Genomic DNA, 22,488 nt, shown 5'->3' on the forward strand with positions numbered 1-22,488 from the left:
ACCTAGCCAGCACAATATCTCATTAAAAATGTCCCCAGTGGAAGAGTCTATTAAAAGGCATACGGATCAGCTATGGATTTACCAAATAAAATGTTTTTGGAAGTGTTAATATAACCGTTTGGATTACAGTGCTCCACACTTCCAATAAAATTTATATTTGCCCATCAACAGAACGATTGAGACTTTCCAAAGGAATAATAGTTTAGATATATTTAGAGAGAGGTGTTGCCCAGCAGACTGAGCACAGGGTTGGGAGCCAGGAATTCATGCATTCTAATCCCACCTCTAAAACTTCCTTCTGTGATCTTAAACTCATCATTCAACCTGCCTGCCTCAGTTTCCCCACCCAACATCGTGATAATGGTACTTACTTATTGGACTATCCTCCTGGAGATGTTCTGGGGATTCATATTTACAAAGAGCTTTGAAGATAAAGTCACCACTTAAATGCTACAAATTACCATTACTGCATCAAATTTTTCAGTTAACACTTAATGCTTACTCAGGCAAAACTCTCACTGAATTTATTGGGAGTTTGAGTAAGGACTGCAGAATTTGGCCCACAAGCTTTATTTTCAAGGTCTGTAGTGACGTTGGCTTTATCTTCCATATTCTACTTCAAGTTGAAAGATAACAGAAGCTCTACTTGGGGAAGAAAAGAATCTGAATCACATATACCCAATGAAAGGCAAGAGATGAACTAATGCCATCAGAGATCGAGGTACAGTAGTACAGCAAATAAAAAAAAAAATAGGGAAAGCAACTCAGACCTGAGTTTGACAGTGCACTATGGCAACAGAAACAAACAAAACAAACAAAAAGAGACCAATATAATTTTGGGCTACAAAGGCAGAAGCATCAGAGCACAGAACAGTGAGAAAACAGCCCCTCTCTGGAGGACTCTGATGTGACTCCACTTGAACTCCTGCATTTAGTTGTAGACACCTCATTGCCAGAAATACACTGAAAAACCGGAATTCAGAAGGGAATAATAACAAAAGTTATCATCAATAATAAATAAGAAAAATGATCAGGGGTCTGGAAGGATTGATTTATTAGAATAGATCTAAAGAATTAAAGACGTACAGTTGGGCAAAAGAGACAGCTATGTAGGGGACATGATAACATCTACACATTTGAAGAGTCTGAACATGAAGAATGGAGAGCAATTGTTTAGAGCAGTGGGCTCTGGGAGGGAGTTTGGGTGTGGGCTCTGGGCTGGGGCAGGGAGTTGGGGTGCAGGAGGAAGTGAGGGGCGGCGCTTACCCCTGGCAGCTCCTGAAAGCAACTGGCGCGTTTCTCTGGCTGCGGCTCCTAGGCGGGGAGGACCAAGGGGTCTCCGTGCGCTACCCCTGCCCACAGGCACTGTCCCGCAGCTCCCATTGGCAGAAGCTGCAGAGTTGGCGCTCAGGATAGGTGCGCCATGTGGAGGCCCCCTGAACCTCCCCCACCAGGGGCCGCAGGGACATGCCGCCACTTCCCGGAGCAGAGCCAGGGCAGCCAGGGAGCCTGTCTTAGCCCCGCTGTGCCTCCGGAGGGGGAGGAGTTGACGAGCAGGGACCATGGACCCCCTGAAGTACCCTCGGGGGACTCCCAGGGGTCTGCAGACCTCAGTTTGAGAAACACTGTGTTTAGAGAGTTACAAGGACTGTAATTTAGACAACTGGGATGAAATTAAGAAAAGGATATTTTGGGAACCAGGGAATACTTCCTAAGTGTCATGTTATGTTATGGAATAGTATTCTAAGGAGAGTGGTGAAAAGCCCACTGTTACTTCAGGCTTCTAAATACTAGAATTGCAAAAACAACAGGAAACGTAATGTAGCGAACAATTCTATATTGTCATTAACCAGATGACCTATTTGGTCGCTCATATCTCTAGCTCCCATAATTTAGCCATCCTGACTAGTAGGCTACACCAAAAACCACATATTTATGCATATTATCTTTTATTTGGAGATGGTCTATTGGTTTTAGCCTTCTGAATTTGTAACAACCCTGCAAAGCCTAATAATATTTAGGCTTCCTAAAGAAGCTGCAAATATAGGACCCCCATTGAGGCTCTACAGCCCAAAATACAGTAAAAAATTATTATACAATATCATTATGGTTTCAGAGTACTCTTGACGCAGCAAATCGATGGTTTGGGTGAACATGGAATGTAAACGGAACAGTCTTCAAATAAAAATGTTCAAGTCTTACAACAATAATGGACTAGTAGAACAAAAAAAACCCCATTCACTTCTGTGATAAATCTTCTCCACCAACTCCCAATAAAGACATGTTGTCAAGGTATAGGTCTATACTATGGGCGGGATCTTGAAAAGCACCCAGCATTGACCTCACTCTGTGCCCACTGAAGCCAAGGGGAGTTTTGGCATGGACTTCAACTGAAGCCTATTAGGCCAAAGCAGAGAACTTGGCAAATCGCAGCCTAAATTTATATAGTACATTGTTCCTTATCGTTAATTAGCAATGTATTTGCATACATACACCCACACCCTTTTCTTACCTGAAGGGCTGGTTGTTTGTCATTCCTCTTGGGTGACTTTAATCCACTAACTTGTTGCTGCTGCTGTTGCTGCAGTAGAAACTGTCGTGCCACCTGCAGAGCCTGGAAGAAAAGAAAGAATTTTAAAAATTGAGTTTGTACTGTACAAAATTTGGAAAGCTGCATGCATAGTATTTGATCAGGACATCCCTTTGAACATCAGATGCTGATCTACTCCCAGAAGCACACTCACCAAAGAAATCCTGAGGCATGTTTGTGCTCATACTACAGTGGCTTCCATTAAAAATCTGAGCACGCACACACAATGGTGTGACATACCATTATCTCTCCCATTTTAACCATACGGAAATACGAAGATAGTGGAGTTCCTGCTACTATGTGGTAACTGTGCGTAACTGCTGATTTTTCCATGGTGACTACTGTAGATTTATCTAACTGTATGTAGCTGGAAAGGCCCAGACATCCCATCAGATTGGTTTGGATGTTGGGCCCTAGGCAAATGGCTTACTATAAAGACTTGGCAGGCTTCACACTCTTTTTGTTCCCAACTGGGCCATTATAGTCTGGCATTTCTGCAGCAAAGCAGGGCAGTTAACTGGATTCTCCCTTCTAGGAGGGGTGTTAATACATGTGCTGTACGTCATTATAACAGGTGCAATCCTCCTACGGCCAGAATAGGCAGGAGAGGTTTCTGGAAATTTACCATAGAAGGAGCAGCCAGAGGCAGTGGCATTAGGCAAGAGAGACACAACGCAATAAAAGGAGGCATTCAGGCTAAGGAGGCACCGCTTTTTAATGTCAATAACGCTTCTTTGTAAAGGCTCGGTTGGTAGTGGGAGCCATGTGAAGGTAAGGGGTAGAGAGGGCAGAGAAAAACAGCCCAAGGAGAATGTGCTGTATCCCCTGCACCCCAAAAGAGTCCGACAAGATTGTGGCACATCAACTACAGAGCCCACGAGCAAGCTTCAATGGGAAGTGAGTAAAGAGCAACAGGGAGCGTTGTACCTTTAAGAGGGGACTTAAGGGTGAGGCCTGATTCCTGGGAGAAAGGTAAGAAACAGATCAGGTATTGCTGGAACATTATGAAACACTCCCCCAACACTGAGAAATGGGCTCAGAACTGGAGCCAGGCAGCCGTGAAAAGCCTACGCTGCTTGATGGGGGAAAGAAGGGAGGAGGAGACAGAAAATGGGAAGAATGTCCCTCGCCCTAGCCCATTTGCAGACGCTTAGTGCACTCACCAGCATTTCAGATGCAAAGCTGAGGGCCACTGGAGAGAGCCTGCCTGCAAGAGCCAAAAACGATCTGTGGGGGACATCTGGAAATTAAGATGCCTAGAAGAGTTGCCTGGGACCCTAGCCTGCTGTCTCACTGGAGGATTCACCATTGCTGGACTCAGGGTTTCTCTGTCTCCTTGGAGATGTTCAGTACATGTGTAGGTGTAAAAGTGGGCAGACTGAAGACTTCATTAATGTAAAACAAGAAAAATAGTCCCATTGCAAGATGCCTACATGGAAGGAGGGAGAGAGACTGCCACACTCCTACTGCGTGTGCTCTTGGAGACATTTAATTAATGCACGTTCGATGGAGGAATGAAATTTGTTTAGGGGTTTCACTGTGTATGTGTGTCTCTCATGAATGGCTTCTTCTACATGTAAAGTGTTAAATGTACAGGATAGTTCCTAGATCAGCTGGGAAAGGCTTGGTGATGAGGAGAATTTCTACATGAAGGGACCCACTGACTTCAAAGTGGCTCCTGAGGATGCTCAGCACCGCACAGGATGGTGCCCTCAAACAGCAAGATGTCACTCTCTTTTAAACACACACCTTCAGGACCAGAGCCTGGCTTCATGAAGGGGCCTGACAGTCATTGCAGCCGGCCGTAGGGGTTTCCCTGGAGGGAGCGAACCCCCAGGTGGCAAACAACCAGTGAGGCCTGCTCTTACATCTCTCCCTCCCAGCCCCCAGCCCCGAAGCAGCGAGGAAGGGGATGTTGGTCGTAGCACCACTGCACTACAGCGATCAGCCTCTGGTGAATTAGTCCGTGGGGTTGTTCTAAACCAGGGTTTCTCCATCCAGGGGTCGGGACCCAATATTGGGTTGCCAGAATGTTTCAAAGGGTCGTGTGACCGTTCCTGTGGCTCCCATCCCACAACGCTGGATGGGCTCGCCTCCCTGCTTCAGGCACTGCAACCTCCGGGGCCCAGAGCCACGCTCAGTCATCCCCACAGCACAGGGACTGCAGGATCCACCACTGTGGGGTGAGTGCTGGGCCGGACCCAACCCCCTCCAGGGGGTAGTATCGGACTGAAACCACCCTAGGGCCTCCGTCCCCAGACTATTTACAGGGTCGCGACAGGCCACAGACATTTAAAAATGGGTCCTGAGCTCCAAAAGGTTGAGAACCACTGCTCTAAACCATGCTGTGAGGGACAGAGAATAAGGCTCAAGAAAGGGGAGGCACAAACAGCTTCCTCCTGCTTCTGTGCTTACTGAGTGCAGCTAAGGATTTTGTCTCTTCTCCTTTCCCTGCTCCTGCCCTTGATTTCAGTGGGAGAGGAAGGTACACATTGGATTTTCGGAAACACTCAGCACCTTGCAGAATAGGGCTCCTGGAGTGCTGAGAGTTTTGCTGTACCCTTGTTTCATGGCTGATTTGCCAGCCCACTATGGAGGAGACCCTCCCCTCATATCCTGCCTTCATTCACCTTGATAGCGCTGTTTTCAATATGCGCTTTAATAACAAGTCTTTGTCAGATCAGTAAAGATTTTAAACACGGCTGTGTTTTCGAACAGAGATTGGTGGGGTAAAAGTAAACATAAAATCAGATTCTAAATTTAGGGATAGCCATTCAAAGCTCAGTGCACCTGCCACACACCGAAAAAAATGGCATTTTGACGTGCATGTGTATCTGCGTCCTGCGATCCTTAAAGGGTGCAAGGAGCGTGAGAAGCTGTCAGCTATGCACACAAATCATATCTTCAAAGAAACTGTGTGTGCGCGCACGCGCACACACATGTACGTGTGCAAGGACTACTCTGGTAGTTTAGCCTACAAGACAGAAGATTCTATTGGCCATGAATTAATAAAATCCAGCAGGAATGACTGGGAGATCTTTCAGTGGAACTTGCTATGCATAGTGAAGGCAAAATATTATTTTTAGGCTTGGACTGATTAGATTTTTTGCTGTAAATGTCAATTTCACCATATTCACAAAACAAGGAAAATAATATTTCCATTGATGATAATCAAAATTTACAGATAGACAAAGTAAGTAAAATGCTGCTGGAGAACTTATTAGAGTTTGATTTAGGGATATTTACTTTATGTATTTTGACATGTGATGTTGACAATTTGTGTTTAATAGTTATATAGCTTTAGCTTTTTGAATCCCAACATCTACAGTCATTAAATAATTATCTAACCCCCACATAATTTCCCACAACAGTGAAAATGTAAATCAATAAACACAGAAAAATGCTTAGATCCCATAATCTTCTGTGAAAATTAAAATTGATAAAAAAATTTAAATGCTTAAAAATAATCAATATTATGCTTTGCAATTATATTTTAAAAATGAATTCCTCCAAGTCGAGTTATTTCTATTTAATTAACCTGGCTGGTTGTTAAAATGCCTCAAAGGGTGGGTCAGGAGCAGCAGAAAGATTCCTACATGGCTTATGGGGATGGACAAAGAATACTCACCTACTTAACAGTGGTGTTGTGCAGCTTATTTAATTAATTAATACTTGGTAATGCACTCTGAGTTTCTCAGACAAGAAATGCCATACAGTACAAATGCAACATATTATTATATATTAAGACTGGCTCTACAGAAGAATAATTCCAGATAAAAGTGCAATCAAATGATCATTTTAGTTCCCAGTAATTAGATTCAATAGGCCAAAAAAAAACAAAAAAAAAAACCCCACCCCACACAGGAGCCTCTCTTTAAACATATATCAAACAATCAGCACATCCCTAACCTTTCAAGCTACAGCCTTTTTGAATAAAACATCTTCAGCTTATAGATATTATTCCAAAAAGAACCAGCCACCATATGTGTTGTCTCTTTGAAATACAGTTGCTATAGCAGACCTTGCATGCATTTCATGTGATATGATCATATTCTATCCGTTCTGGCAGCTGAGAGGTTGCACGACTAAAACTGGCTGCCAGAAATTTTTGAAGATCCCCAGAACAACTAGCCGTGCAAGAAACGACTGGCTTCTACTCGAGCTGGCTGTGAAACTCTCTGCAGCCAGACTGATGATTGCTGTGATCATGAAGCCTTAAAGCCAGATCTCTCCAAGTGGAACAGTCCTGCCCTAAAGCTGGACAGCCACGCACTGCCCGACCCAAGCTCAGTGCTTTGGTCAATTAGCTGGTCAGGTAGATTGTGTGGGTAGGGAGCAGCTGAAAAGCAGCTAGGGTTGCCAATTCAGGTTGGACGTATTCCTGGAGGTTTCATCACATGACATAATCTTTAATTAAAGATTAACCTTTAATTCCTGGAGACTCCAGCACAATCCTGGAGGTTTGGCAATGCTATTCCATTCCCATACCCCAGGCATGTGCCTAAGTAGTGAAGACCTGAAGATAGGTGACCAGATAGCAAGTGTGAAAAACTGGGACAGTGGGTGGGGGGTAATAGGTGCCTATGTAAGACAAAAGCCTCAAACACTGGGACTGTCCTTATAAGAGCAGGACATCTGGACACCCTACCTGAGCAACGACAGAACCAAACCCTTGCTCAGCAGGCTGGACTCCTTCACTACCCCCTTCAGCTGCTGAGATCCCGGCACCTGAGTGAGGGCAGATCTGACCCTCTGATTACTTCATACAGCTCTTTCCTGTCCCTACACAAGCACCAGCAGATGATGTGAGCCAGGAGAACTCCCTCCACCAACCCCACCCCATTACCAGCACTGAGAACTGGTGGTGTGGAGGCAGGGGGTGAAAGAGGTTCAGAGCAACCCCACAAGGAGAGATCAGTATAGGGAGAGGGCAGAAGAGAAGGAGACAGATCAGGTTGGGGAAACAAAGGGTGAGAGCAGCAGGTGAGGTGCAGAAGAGAGTCACAGAGACTATGTGAGAGGGAAGGAGCAACAAGGGAAGGAGGGAAGAGACCATACCAGAGCGATGGGGCAAGCAGCGGGAACTAAGACAGCCCAGAGGAATGCAGTACCAAACAGCACTTTCCATATCTTCTCCTTCGTGGTTTGGCTCTTTTGCTTATTAAGTCCAACAACAGATAAGCCTGCCTCTAAAATGTGGAATGTTGCTTGTGGAGAGGAACAGCTCCCAGGTACGGTGCTTACTGCCGATCTGCACCAAGCTACCATTAGGTCTCCAGCAGTACTGCTTCTTCCCGGTCACTTTGTCTTCCTCTAATTTTTTCTCAACTTTCTCCACCCCCACCTGAGATCAATGCCCCTTGGCTATGTCATTTTAAAGTCTAAACCACAGTCGTCATACACGTAGGGAAAAGAAAGAGGGGTGTGTAAAAGAAAGGAATGATTAGCTTAGTAGGGAAAGCGTTAGCCTTCTTTCTTCACTCCTGCAGACGCTATGTCAAGCCCATTTGGAGTACACCTTTTGAAATTAATTTGCTGATCTCAATTCAGCCCCAGTGGACAGAAACCATCATTACACCAGCACTCATCATTTAATACAATCCGACAATCGCTGCTCAAGAGAGAAAGTGTTTCAGTACTAGCTGAGTTCTGGATCACCTCTTTTCCCGTAGACACAATAACCACTCCTGTGCAAGGCTGAGATTTACAGGTCAGCTTGGGAAACCTGTTGTGGCCGCCAGCACCATAAAAATACTCCAAGCAAGTATATAAGGAAAAATTAATTTGACAGCAAATTCAGTCCCTAAGCCATCATCAGCACAAAGATTCACAATCAAGACTGTATTTGAATACACTATCCTGTATGAGTAGAAGGCATGTTTTTATTTATATATAAATTCATTGCTGATAGATGTTAGACTGTCAGCAATGGAGACTAAAGCCCTTTACCAATCCATAGGACTATTACACAGCTATCTTTCCCTTGCTGCCCTGCTCACCTGCCTTGTTCTTGCCTGGTTGAACGGGGCATGAGAGGGTAGTTCCTTACCCCATTTGATACTTGCTTCTGCCAAGACTGGAAGCAGAAGTGCTGGTACCACTAACCGCCAGCTGTGAGAACCGTTTTGGTGACACGGTTGCCTCTTTGCTAGAAAGTGGACAGACCCCACCAAGCTCATTTCACACAGACCCCAAACAACAGTGAGCATGCTCTTTTGTAAGCGTGCAGCTGTCAGGGAGTGTCTGTTTCTACGGCTAGAAAGACAATTAAATCCTGTATTTCAGGGACTTTGTAAAAATAAACAACATAGTAAGTGTCCAAGTCTTGGTGTCATTGAATCCAGTGAGAGTTTTACCAATGACTTCAGCATAATGCTGGCACAGCATCTTTTGGCCAATGCTTCCAATGCTCGATTTATAAAGGATATAAGGGAGATACTTCACTCACCACTGAAACACAACCTATGGGATGGAAGGCAGCAGCCATTTAACATTTCTCAATCAATTCTACATAGAGGGGAATGACTTATCCCTTTGAGATGATCAGGACATGGTGGTTTTTGTTCGTTTTCTTGCCAAGTTAGGCAAAATGCAATTACTCAGCTGTTTGCCCAGGACACCCAGTCTCCTATAGCTTAAGTTGTTGCTGATACCGAACACTTTCATTATGAGCAACTCAATCTTTCAATTTCCACAACCATTTTAAAGTCATAAACACAAGACTGGGGGGCAACATTTTGCTCTCTATATAAATCTGGAGCAACTCCAATGACTTCAGAAAACCAGCAGCTGCTAAGCTGAGAAGGGGATTAAGGGTGGGAAACACTGCAGGGGGGAAAAATGGTAAAAAAAGTTTTTTACAAACCGAAGGGCCATGTAAATGTACAGTGCCGTGTACAATCTTTACAGGAACTGTACATTTGAAAAATAACTACAACGTCCAGCCCTACAGAGCCTCTTGTTAACTGTTTCTCTTCAATATACGATGGCATTGGCTCTCAAGCTGTTTTTCCATGAGACCCTATTTTTATCAAAGCAAATGAGCTCCAGCACTACCCTCCAGGTTCTCAATATTCACATCGATCAGCTAGTAATGAAACACCCGACTACTAAAGGATATACAGTTATGGTAGCCTGGGCCGAGCACACTTCAGTGAGAGGCCTAACACACTCCAGCTTGTTTCTCTCCCCAAAGCTTTTCCAGATGCAGTAAGGCTGACCCAGACAAACTGGAGAGTGGCATGTGAACCCTGGGAAACAGGGGCCCATAGGCCCAGGTAAAGAGCTCAAGTGTACAGGGAAAGGAAATAATGGCTCAAGGGAAGCCCCCATAACCCTTATCTACTTTTCCAATCTTCTCCTGTTTGAGCCCCCAGCCTTGAGGCAGACAGCAACCGCCTCCTCTTCCCCGCATATGGCTTCAAGCTACCTGGGCACCACTGGGGGACATGGGGTGAGAAGGGAAGAAGAAAGGGAATATTAACAGCAGAGGTTATAAAGTCTCTCTGCACTCAGTGCTAGCACCAAAACCCCCTCTGAGCAGGAGTTGCTACTGCAGGGGAAACCCTATCGAGTCCCTGCAGCTCTAAAGAGGGCTAACAGAGTGAAAAATAATGGCCTATGATATGAACAGGCTTGGAAGGATTAGATATTTATCAGTAAATGTAACTGTATCAGTAAATGTAAATGTCCATTTCACTCTACACAGATAGAACAAGGGAAAATATTTCCATCGGTAATAGCTGAAATTTACAGACAGGTAACCTAAGACAGTACATGAGAACTTGCTGGAGAATGGTATCAGAGCTTGATTTAAGGATTTCACTTTACATTTTGACATGTTTAAGTTTGTGTGTGTTAACAGTTATAAAACTTTAACTTCCTGAACCCCAACATCTACTATCATTAAATAGCTATTGTCTGACCGCTCCTCCCATAATTTCCCAGAACTGTGAAAACTTAAATAAACAAAACTGAAAAAAATGCTTAAAAATAAACACTGATATTATCTGTCAGAATTATGTATAAAAAAATAACGAGTTCTGCCAAGCACAGATATAAAGGAGGTCAGACTAGTTGATTGGACAGGCCCTTACGAAATCTATGAAAGCATGTGAGTGAGACTTCAGTACATGCTGAACGATTCACACAGGGAATCAAGAATTTGGATTTGCTGACTGTCAAAGGTCTAAATAAAAAGATGGACAAGAGTTTTAGGCCCCATGCAGACCAATCCATGCTCAACCATCATATCCCTCAAATGCCCCTCATTCCAAGGGGCATCACTTGATCTAGTTCCAGTGCTACCTGTACGTTTCACATACATTTTGTGGCCCAGCCTGTTTTTTTGTGGTTGATAGTTATTTACATCAGAAATAGAGAATCACAGGTTACAGAATGAACCATTTACAATACAGAACAAAATCCCTATATGCTTTTCAATTCCCGCATGGATCTTTTTTTATGTCCCTTCTTTTGGGACTTTGCCACAGATGCTGCCCCATATGTGAGCCTGGGTAGATGGAGAGATATCCCCAGCAATAAGCATAGGGCTCATAGTTTGAGAAAACCTCCTCTATGAGGGGAAAGAAGGTAGCATCTAAGCAGCATGTTACTAGTAATCAGGGCTGATAACATGGCAGTCTGAGGAGCATGGGTAGCAGAAGCAGGAAGTGACCTCTTTGCCAGTATCACGGTCTTACTGTGATTTTAATTATACTCTTAAAAAACAAAACAAAAAACAAATCCCCCCAAAAAACCCCCCAAGAAATCAAGACCATGCCTGGAAAGAGAGTATTACCCCAACCCAGACTTCCAGATGTGAGACATTCTTCCCTGACCGTGCAAGAATAACATGAAGTCATGTTTTCACACAATTAGACCTTTTTAAAAAATCCCTGCAGTGTTTCAGGCACAAAAAGGTTCTTCAGTATCAGACATATAAGATTTCTGATCATCCATTTTTCTTCAAGTTTAACAACATTTTAGTGGCCTCAGGCATAGGCTAAGTTAGGTAATATTGCAATGGCAGCTGAACAGACCAGCTCCAAACCACTCCTTTTCCGTGGAGACCCTACAGGGTTTTCTTGCTTCCATTCAGTCATGCCTGGGAAGTGCTGTTAGATTCAGCCAGTATTTGTCAATTGTCTCCTCTTTCGCAGCTCCCAACCATCTTTACACACTACTCTGTTCCACAGCTCCTGGGACTGGAGAAGCACAATGCCATCATCAAGCTCTGAAGTCTGGATACACTATAGTTTCAGGGTTGGTTAATTTCACTCCCAATCCTCTTTCTTGTGCTCCTCCCCTTATGGCACTTTTCCTCTGGGAGCAGCAAGTGGGGATGAGCAAAAAGGGGGGGAGACAGGCAGGCAGAGTCAACCTGTACGCTGGAGTGTAGCACCACGGCACCTTGGAGACGCTGAGGATCAGAACAACGTGTGGAGAGTGAGGGGGAACAGAGCAGTATGGAAAAAGGTGCAAAGCAGCAGCAGCACCAGGTGCTCTTCCTCTGGGAGGAGCAGAACAAGGGGAGGTGAGCAGACCCAGCTAGCAAACTGGAAAGGAACCAAAAAGAAGAGGCGCCCAAAGAGAAGTAAAATACAGAAGATGCAAAGAAAAGCAGATGTTTTCTTCCAATGTCTGATTCCTCCGCTCCTCGTAAGCCAGTGCTTTCAACCCCTTCCAGAACAGAAAAACATGCAATGGCACCTCTCTCCTCTCCACCCCCTTTTCTCCATCTCTCATACCCCACCTCTGATTTTTCTTCCCAGTCTTGCTCTTTTTCTCCTCAGTTAACCCCTGTTCTTGGCTACCCTTCCTGCCCATATCTCCCGCCTGTCCACTCTTCACCTGTCCTCCACCCATTTGTTGCAGCACAGTTGTCTCTGGAAATCTGGCGTTTACCCAGAGGACATTGGTCAGCTCTGTATATTGGTGCTGGGGGAAGGAGAAGCTTTGATAAAAATTAATTCATTCATTACATAAAGTGGTGATTGGCTGGGCCTGACTGCCTGGCTTAGGCAGATGGATGTAGCCACACACTTCCTGAGTGATTCCTTTGCTGGAGCAATACAGGGACCATTACATATTTATGCACATTCTTTTTTTACCAAAGTGTTTATAATTTTCACCACTTTGTGCCCCTGAAATGTCTCCTAGCTCTATGTAGGCCAATGGAGAGGAAAAAAAGATGTTATTTTTCTCCCACAGGCCCAAATCCTTCCCCAAGGGCATAGCTGTGTGCTGAGGCGTTTCTCTCTAGAAATAAGGGGAAGTACAGCAGAATAAATAAGAATCCTTCCTTCCAACACCACAGAATGGCAGAGGAGTCACACCAGAGCTGCCATTCTGTCATCTGCATTGGAGTATCTTCTATAATACTTGTGCCCTTTCTAGGCAGAGAGAAATGGCAGATTCACCATCCCTGCCCTAAATCCTGATGCTCATGGACACACTGGAATCCCTCGCAGAGCCTAGCTCCCTAAATCCTGTCCCTCCAAAATAGAACCATGCCCCTTTGGCTTCAAGAAGGCCTTTCTAGCATTCAGAAGAGACATGGATTTGGTTCCACACAGCTCTGTCATTTTCAGATGCTGCCAGGTATGCAGGAACTACTCAGAAACTATGAAAGTCTGCAGGTGGGGCTAGGAGGGTGGTTCTTGTCCTTTCCATAAATGCTGAGAGGTGAAAGAAAGGAGGCAGACACGAAGCAAGAGACGATGGGATGCGGGGCCCAATCCAGTTATGCTACAGGTACCAGTGAATCTAGGACCAGCGCTGGCAGCAACAAAGGCTAGGAAAATTCTACTCTCTAGTCACATCTGAAATCTTCCGTGGCTCTCTTACAAAGTAACAGGCAGTAACGGAGTAAAAGGGTTTGTTCCACACTTCTCTCTTTTATTGCAAGAAATCATTATCGAGACTCGCCAGAGCCACTTAAACATCACCTAGTAAAAGGTTCCCAAAGATCAAGAAAAACTTACCTTTATATTGGCAAGGAAAGGCCCAGAACGTTTGAGGCCTATCCCAGCGACAAAGGGGGGTTGAGCGAACACATCCTGATAGAATAAAAGCTACCTGACAAGGGCCTCAGCTCATAATGCAAACTGAACCCGAACTGAACTGTTTGAAGTATGAAAAAATCTTATGAGATGTCCAGACCGTTTTTGCAGGCTAAAGGGGAACAGATAGCCTGGATCAGTTTCTGAACTTCTGCATGTTTATCCAAAGTGAATCAGACTACTGAATATTTGGAGGACCAGCCACGGAAGGTTCTTTTCGGGCACCAGAAGTCAAGGAAATTCTCATATCCAAGAAAAAGTCCTGTACGAGTGGACACTGCCTTTTTGTGGCTATCATGTAAACTGTATATTGAACAGGGCTGCTTGCATGTTTCCATTACGTAGCCAAGATATTTTAAATATATTTTTAATCCTCGTTCTGAAACATTACAGGTCAAAATTGCATTCAGAGGCTCATGGAATAAAAACCCAATTTTCAAAACAGCAAAAGTGTCAACAGCCTTAAGTTCTGCACTAACACCAATACTGTTTTTATAAATTCTGTAATTATCCAGGGATGGAAAGCATAGTGGCAAAATTTGCATGTGAGACACAATTACTTAGGTTAGTTGAGACTTGTGAAGACTGTAGGAACTTCAAAGGGACCCTCTGTTAACAATTTAAAGACACTGAATATTGGCAGGAATAATGTTAACTACAGGTATACATTATTGGGTTCTGAATGATCTGTAACCACTCTGGAAGAAGACCTCACCATCACTGTGGACATCTCAAAGCAACCACTGTTCAGTGCACAGCAGGGGGTCAAAAAGCAAACAAAATGTTAGGATCTACAAATAATGGGATGGAAAATAACGCTGCAAATATTACAATGCCATTTTACAACTCAGTAGCACAAGCTAACCTAGAACAGTGTGTTCAGTTCTAGTAACTTTTTTTTTTAAATGGTAAAGCAGAAACAGAAGGCAGACATTCAATGAAGCTGTCCTACAAGAAATTTAAAACTGATCAAGGGATTATTTATTTATTTATTTATTAATTTTAAAATGCAACAAATTTATCCTTTGGAACTTACTTTTACAAGCTACCACCAATGTCAAGAGTGCAGTAGCATTCCAAAAAGTATTAGACAGTTGAATAGATAATGAGAACATCCATAGCCATACACTAGAAAAAGATCAAAATAAAAGAGGGTTTGGACCCTCATGCTTCAGGGCATCAGTCAACCTCTAACCATCAGGGGTCAGGAAGAAACTTCCGTGATGGGCAGCTTATTCCATAATTCTCTGTCTTGAGGCTTCTTGCATCTTCCTCTTAATCATCGGGTAATAGCTATGACCAGAGATGGGATACTGAACCAAACGGGCCACCGGTCCAACCTGGTATGCTAATTCCTATGTTCTCTTACACACTCTGCACTGTTGACACCACCATACCCCCTGTTACTCGGGCCCACAGCCTGGCTGTCATATTTGACTCTGCTCTCCCTCAAGATCCATAAATCGTGGCTGTGTTTGAAGTGTGCTCCATTACATCTCTAAGACATGGCCTTTTGTCTTTGTTCACACCTTTAACACTCTCATAATCTCCTATCTCAAGTATGGCACCCTCTAACTCTCTGCCCTCCCAGTCTCTCCTTCTTCGGGGCCCATTCAAAACTCTAATGCTAAGAACATTTTCCTGACTTGTTATTCTGACTATACCATGGGCCTGCTGAGACCCTCTGCTAGCTCCCCCTTCTCCACTGCATCAAATTCAAGCTTTTGGTCCTTACCTTACCTAGCCCCTCTCTACTCATCGGTTCTTGTGTCCTGTCATGTCATCTTTTACCCCCTATACTAAGCCTACAATGCCAGGCTCCACTGCCTGATTGTCCATTTCTCCCACAAACTTCTCTGTGCTCACAACCCAGCCCGTTATGCAAGAAATACCCTCCTCAAACTAGTTCCATAAAGCCACTGCTTTGTCCTAACTCAGGTCCTTCCTCAGGATCCACTATCAATGTGGATCTCTTTATGCAACTTCAAAGAATCATACAATTTTTCTTTTTTGACCATAATCTAGGTCCTTGTCAAAAAGAATGACCCTTACCCTAGATAATACACCTAAGGTACAGCAGCAAGTCACTTAGTATTACAGACTAGGGGAGCTAATAAACACACGAACTGACATGCAATTCTAAGAGACAAAGAGAGATTCTGAAAGCAAGTCAGTCTATTAAATTTATACCTACCTGCACAATGTGAAACAAACTGCATCTCAGTTTCCTTTCACACAAATGTCAGTGTGACGGAATAAAGCCCTGAATGCACACCCTACACACTATTGTAATAATCTTTGTACAATAGTATGCTTTGTAAGATATCATTTGAAAACTCATAACTCGCTGATCAGTATTGTCCTGATAAAATAGGTGCAGCAACATTGTACATGACGTTATAGGATTTCCCTGTATGATGTTTGAAACTCACCTAGCACCAAACTGGTTAAACAGGCCTATCTCGAACAAACGAGTATATGTTTGCCTTAATTTGCATTTAAGCAGTAAACAGAGTCATCAAGCAGGGAGGGAAAACAAAGAAAACTCAAACAGGTGGGAAAAAACAGCAGAGAACATCCTTCCACACAGACTCTGTCTCCGAGCTCCCAGACAGAAATGTTTTTCAAAAAGATGAAAACTACAAAAAGCAGGGCAAACACCCCAAACACCTCCCCCTGCCCAGTCTGTCTCTGGCATCGCACCTAAGATGACAAAGGAAAACATCCACTGGACTCAGGGGGAAGTGGGGGGGAGTCCTGATCTGAAGAGTTTGGTCAATAATCTTGCTGGAAGCATGTGGTGAGAAATTTTGCATAAATCTAATAGTTTGTTAAGTTAGGCACTGTTAAGTGTTTTATCTTTATTTTTCTTGTAACCATTTCTGACTTTTATGCCTCATTACATGTACTCACTTAAAAGCTCTCTCTGTAGTTAATAAACTTTATTTTACTAATCCATTGCGTTTAAAATGAAGTGTTAGGGTAACTCAGTTTAAGATTATAAAATGGTATATTATCCCCTTCAAGGAATAATGGATTTAAAATATTTGTACTGTCCAGGATTGGGCTGGGCAGTACAGGACACACATTTCTGGGGGGGGGAAGTCGCTACTGGGGATATGTTGGGGTCACCCTAGAGTATAACCAAGGCTGGTGAGAGCCAGGTTGCAGCTGGCAGGCTGCAGTTACACACAGGCACTCAGGGTGTGACTTGCATCCTGGGAGGCTGTTTGTAAGTGGCCCAGGTGGGACCTATTTCAGCAAGGCATTGTAAGGCACCCCAGGTTGCACGGCAGGGGTGGCAGGGAAAGGGTGACAGCCCCCCCCCCCCATGGTCTGAATTGTATCCCAGTATGTCACCATCTTAACTTGTTTCTTTTAATTCAGTAAAAGCACCTTAAAACATGCAACCTGCTACCCACCAATCAGACAACCCCTTATTTTATTTCTTAAGTTATTTAGTTTATAGTTTTTCACAGAAGATATATTCAACATTCTCTAAAACTCTCATTAGAAGCCACATACCGTCCACGATGATATTAATAAGAATTGTGTTAAAGAGAGAGAGTGTCTGAAATGGATTTAGCACTGTTGTAACTCCACATTGTAACACTGGATGAAGCAATATCAGAACGGCTAACGGTGCTGTCAATATTTTGCTCAACAGTCAACATCCATCCTTCCACAAAACTGCAAGTGGTTCTGATTTAGTCAACCACCTAACTATAATGAAAAAAAAAAAACCTATGGATAGGCTGAAGCAGAAATGACTATAATAAATCTACCAAATGGTGGAACAAATAATCAGTGGTAACATTCCACTGACAAAAACATAAAAATCAGTGGATTAACTCCCAGGGGCAAACCTTGTGAGCTTTTAGAAGGTGGAGGCCACAGACCACGAAGGGTTAAGTGACTTGCTAAAAAATGACACACACAATTTCCTTTTATCATAAAACAATACCCTTATTATTTTCTGTATATCTGTTAAAGGGCATGGCCTTCTGAGTGGAAAACAAAACACAGCTTGGTCACATGTTTATTTGCTTCAGCTACTCCCTTTCCCTTCTGATAAATAATCAAACATGCCATCCAGAAAAAACAAAACCAGCGAGCTGGGAAATTTGATGGTCATCAAATAGACTATGATACCAAGAAAAGCAGCCCACTGTTCCCACAGTGAATTTTCTGCCCCACACCTACACTAACATCTGAGTAAATAACTTCAGTCACTCTTTCCATTTTCCCCATGCAATTACTCCTACTGTTAAACAAATTGTCCTTAAGGCAGTTGCAAATACCATTTTCCCCTGCAAAGAAGAACAACTTCTGAACATTAAAAAGCCAGCCTAGCAATATATTTTAAAAATATGTTTGTTGTACTTGTGGTTTGGCTGAATACACAGCTCGATTTCTCTCACTCGCTCTCTTTTCTAGGAAGATGGGAGTTTACCGTTTAAAATTTTAAAGTGTATTAGGACCTCACGGAGGCAGAAAAAGCCTCAGTGAGGATGGATTTTCTCCATAGGTCAGGCTACATATTTTCCATTTCCTCTTATGCTTTATAGCCAGTATACGAATGCCATGAATGATCACATTAAAAAGTTGCCTACTTATTTTGGTGGTCTTTCAAGGGAGAGGGGAGAATATCAAGGAAATATTGAATACTTTATTAAGTCAGTCAGCTGAACAGACAGGATAAACAACATACATGTTATAAACGCAGATTCCACAGAGACTCAATGCTATCTTTGAAAAAGAGTTGAGATGCACAGATACCCTAATCATTAACACTGAAGACCTGGAGAGAAAGCCCCGAACATGAAAGTTAACAACCGTCACCAAAAGTGAGCATGGTTTCCCTTTTCTTTTGTAATATCACCAGTCTGAACAACAGTAATATGAATGAGATAATAGCCATGCTTGTTTCAGCAGCCTGATCTTTATTAGCATGAAATTGGAACAAATATTAGCAAGACTGGTTCACAAATGGTGACAGAGCAAACAATTTGGGGAAGACAAAAAGAAACATTTCTGCAGACACACACTCTGAGTCTCTCTCTTTTGCTCTCTCGACTTTTTTTACTTGTGAAAACGTTAGGAAAACACACAAAACATAATGAGCATACATAGATTCTAAGCTAAAGTCAGCCCCCATAAGGTTAATGACAACACGACTGCTTAAGCTCCAGAGATATATTTGAAAGCGACAGTGCACCAAAAGAGGACTTAGAACTAGCCAGATCTCTCTTAAAATCTGTTAAAAAATACCCGTTGGTGGCCAGCAAGGCAGTAAACTAACTGAATCATCTTATTTTGCTCTAAAAACCTGGGCTATGAATTTTTCCTACATTGCAAGAATACCTCCACAGAGGAAGATAGCAAGTGAAAAGTTCAACCCAAGCTACGTGTTCCTTTTCTCTGAACACTTACAGAGAAAATGAAGAGTTTAACAGAGTAAGCTCTTACTGTCTGTCTTTAGATTTCCGTCTTCTTGCTGTAGATGTGTTCTGGCTGTTTCTGTGAAGCGGGGGTTGAAGAATGGTAAAAAGATGTTTGAATAAACAGGAAGTGCTGTGCAGCCGAAGCGCACACTGAAGGGAAAACACACTGGAGCACTGCCCTTTGTAGGCAACAACGGGAGGTTTGCCTCCACAGTAGCAACGTCTGCTTTTATTAAAATGACAAAGAAACCACAAGAATTCCTTAAGCAATTCTTCACTTGCAAAGTTGAAAGATCAGCAGGAGCTTGCAGGTAATTTCAAAGTTGTATTTAACATCACAAAAAAAAATCTATTAATTCTGCATTATTAAAAGCACCCTGTCTGTACGCAGAAACACAGAATGAACTAGACCAAACAGCAGCAAAAATTCAGTTCATTTATGCAGCTAGGCAAATTCATATTTACATATAGTTTCAGTCCAGCTAGACTTTCCTACTTTCTGCAGTGGTATACATTTATGTCTAAAATTGTCTTTTAGGGTTGGCCAGACTTCATAGCTATTTTTCAGACTGCTTGATTTGTTAAAACAACAGACAACAACAACAACAAAAGACACAACCCCCACTCCCACCCCGCTCCAACCCTTTGGATCTAACATCTTAGGAGTATGCATTCAATATTCTAGCAGATGCTTTTTCTTCTTTACATTTTCCTTTCACTCACTAAAACAAACTACCTATTTAACTCAGGATGACTCACTGACTGTCTCTCACCCCAATTATCAAAGTCCTGTCTTCTGTCATGTTGGTGACATGATACAGATATTGTCAAGAAAAGTAAACTAGGGCTTGCACTGTAAGGCAGCTTGAAAAGAGATGAACAGTCGAACATCCATATTCAATAAAAAAAAAAAAAGAGGAACAGGATTCCTTTAGAAAATGCATTGGTGTTGTGGCAACGTGCTGCTGCTGAAGGGACTGATTTGTTATTTAGCATGTAGTTTTGGACTGTCTGTCATTCTGGGTGCTAATGCTCTGCTAAAATAACTCATTGGGAGCTGTCAGTGGAATGTTTACATAGGCCCCAATCTTTTCTTCATACAAGGAAATTTTTTACTGGAATTCATCTTCTTTTGATCTCACATTCAAAGCAACAGCAGCTTGATAGACATGCAAGTCTGAAAGCAAATCCAGACGCTGAAGATAAACCGCCAGAGTATGACAGGCAGGAGCATCTAAAGCTTATAAAAATGAAGAGAACAGCATGTCGTCTGAGTATTACAATAGCAGAAATCAAGAGACATATTAGGTGGAACTGATCAGCCACAAAAACAGTTCAAAAGGCAGATCATAGAAACAGAAGACTAGTCTAGAAAAAAAATTTGGAAAGATCTGCTTTACAGAGGCATCACCTCCTTTTGAAGTACCACGTTTCCGCTCCAGCATGTAAACATAAGGGGGAAAACGGGTGTCGTGCAACGAGTCTTTTACTAACTCAGTAACTCTTACCTTAAGCTTGCCAATTAATTTGCCAACTGTACATTTTAATTAAGTATTTCTGAACATAAAATAAAAAAGTCCACTATGCCTTTACTTCCCCACTCAAAATATCACTGTTTATAATATGGAATAGTTACCCATGCTTGCCCATAAAATAACAAGCAGAATTAGAGATTTGCTGGTGGAAATTCAAGAGATGAGTAACCTCGTCCTTTGGAACATCCACCCTTTCAGGATGCACGTGTCTTAAGAGTTCTAGTTCTTCAAAGTGGCTAGTTACTGGACTGTCATTAAACTCTCCTCCTTCCCACCACTATAGACAAACTAGTTCATGAGATGATTTTATTTAAATTGAACTACATGTGCCACAGTGTCTATAGTTAAGTACTGGAGAAGACTTGTAAGGAACTATTGCTAAAACTTTCCCAGGACATCTATACATTTTAAATTCCCCACCCCCAAAAAGCTTCTTATTTTAATTGAAGTCAGCACATATAACAAAAAAATAATTCTCAAACAATTTTGTACTGAGGGCTGTTTGTTAGCACACATTGAATGAGCAGGCAGTAGGTTAGAGGGCAGCAGAATTCCACATTATAATTTAGCCTGCGGTTATTTCTGATTAAGAACACCCTCCGGGACAGCAAAGCAAGATCATCTTTTGCAGTGGGCATAGCTTTTTAAATTACCCTCTTCTGCATAATAAACCAACAGGAAAACTGTGGATTTAAAACTGCATTAACCAATTTGAAGTGGTGTAATCAGTTTATGTCTTGCTTTGTGCAAAGCACTGGTCCTGTGTAGCCAAGTTACAAATGTAAAAATGCTTCCTGGATTCTAGAACTGTTGGAAGAAAGTCACCTTCTGTCATGCTTATGTAGCTATCTAATGTGCTAAAGGCTGATTATTTATCTTTAAACTGTACTAGTTTAATCTTTTAAGGTCACCACTAATCTGCTCCAACCTTTTAAAAAATAGCAGCTTTGAAGACTTACTGCTAGAATCACTAAACTCAGTGCTGAATGTCAATGTAACTGATACATGTACCTGAATGAGTGCAGTTTTACAATGTTAACATCAAATATAAATCCCCACATAAACAGGAAGAAAAATTTGTCCTACAAGCAAGCGAGGTCAATAAATACGACCAGGACAACATAATTTCACACCAATAACCATTGGAAGTCAGGTTGCTATTCCTCTCCCTTACCCATCCCAACACATAGGCAAAACTTCATTATCAAGTTTAAATGATTAGGATGCTTTCTTGGTAACAACAATTTTGTATACTTATTCAGAACCCATACAACAGCATCCTTTAGTAGCTGTAAATACAAAAAGAGAAAGTGGATTATTTATTCATGTGTTTTGAAAAGTGGCCATTCTATATTCTCGGTTGTTGGTTTTTTTTTTTCCTCCAGACTTCTTCTGGACTTGAATGTCACAGCAGACCTTGAATGTGAAATGGCTTCAAGCTAATTGCTCTAATTGCTTGAAGATGTGCAGGCAGGTGAAACCTGATCCCCTTGGCCATTGTAGAGACCAGGAACAACACAGGAATGTTTACATAGTGGTTTGAGTTTAATAGACAGTAGAGCTGAGTTTCAGACAGCTAGCAAAAACATAGCTAATAAGTGACCTCTTAATGTAGTCCTACTTTTAAAAAACCAAAATACAATTTCATTTTGTAAAAGGCAATGTCCTAAATGCCAAGGTTATCTACTCGACTTCTTTAGAGAGCACACATTGCATTGCACCTGACATTTATACCAGAAACCCTATCCTGAAAGCATTTTCTTTTACCTTAAAACAAAAAGCACTTTGTGTCAGTCACCTTACAAACAGATTAGGGTTGTATGGGATTTCCTAGTAAGTGCAGTCATTTGAATTTT

At 42.5% G+C, this 22,488-nt stretch overlaps 1 protein-coding gene across 50 annotated transcripts in view; it reads right to left on the minus strand.

Annotated features, from left to right (window-relative positions):
* Window positions 1-22,488, minus strand: part of FOXP1 (forkhead box P1) — a 499,998-nt gene that overhangs the window by 135,433 nt on the left and 342,077 nt on the right. For 49 of the 50 annotated variants that reach the window (XM_043551448.1, XM_043551444.1, XM_043551437.1 and 46 more), the window contains one exon: window positions 2,513-2,614. In XM_043551448.1, the coding sequence (XP_043407383.1) occupies window positions 2,513-2,614 (102 nt within the window). Of the gene's footprint in view, window positions 1-2,512; window positions 2,615-19,122; window positions 19,270-22,488 lie in introns of those variants that run through there. The other variant, XM_043551478.1, reaches the window with a different exon arrangement.

This window comes from Chelonia mydas, chromosome 7 (genome assembly GCF_015237465.2).
Source record: "Chelonia mydas isolate rCheMyd1 chromosome 7, rCheMyd1.pri.v2, whole genome shotgun sequence".
Lineage (NCBI taxonomy): Eukaryota > Metazoa > Chordata > Testudines > Cheloniidae > Chelonia > Chelonia mydas.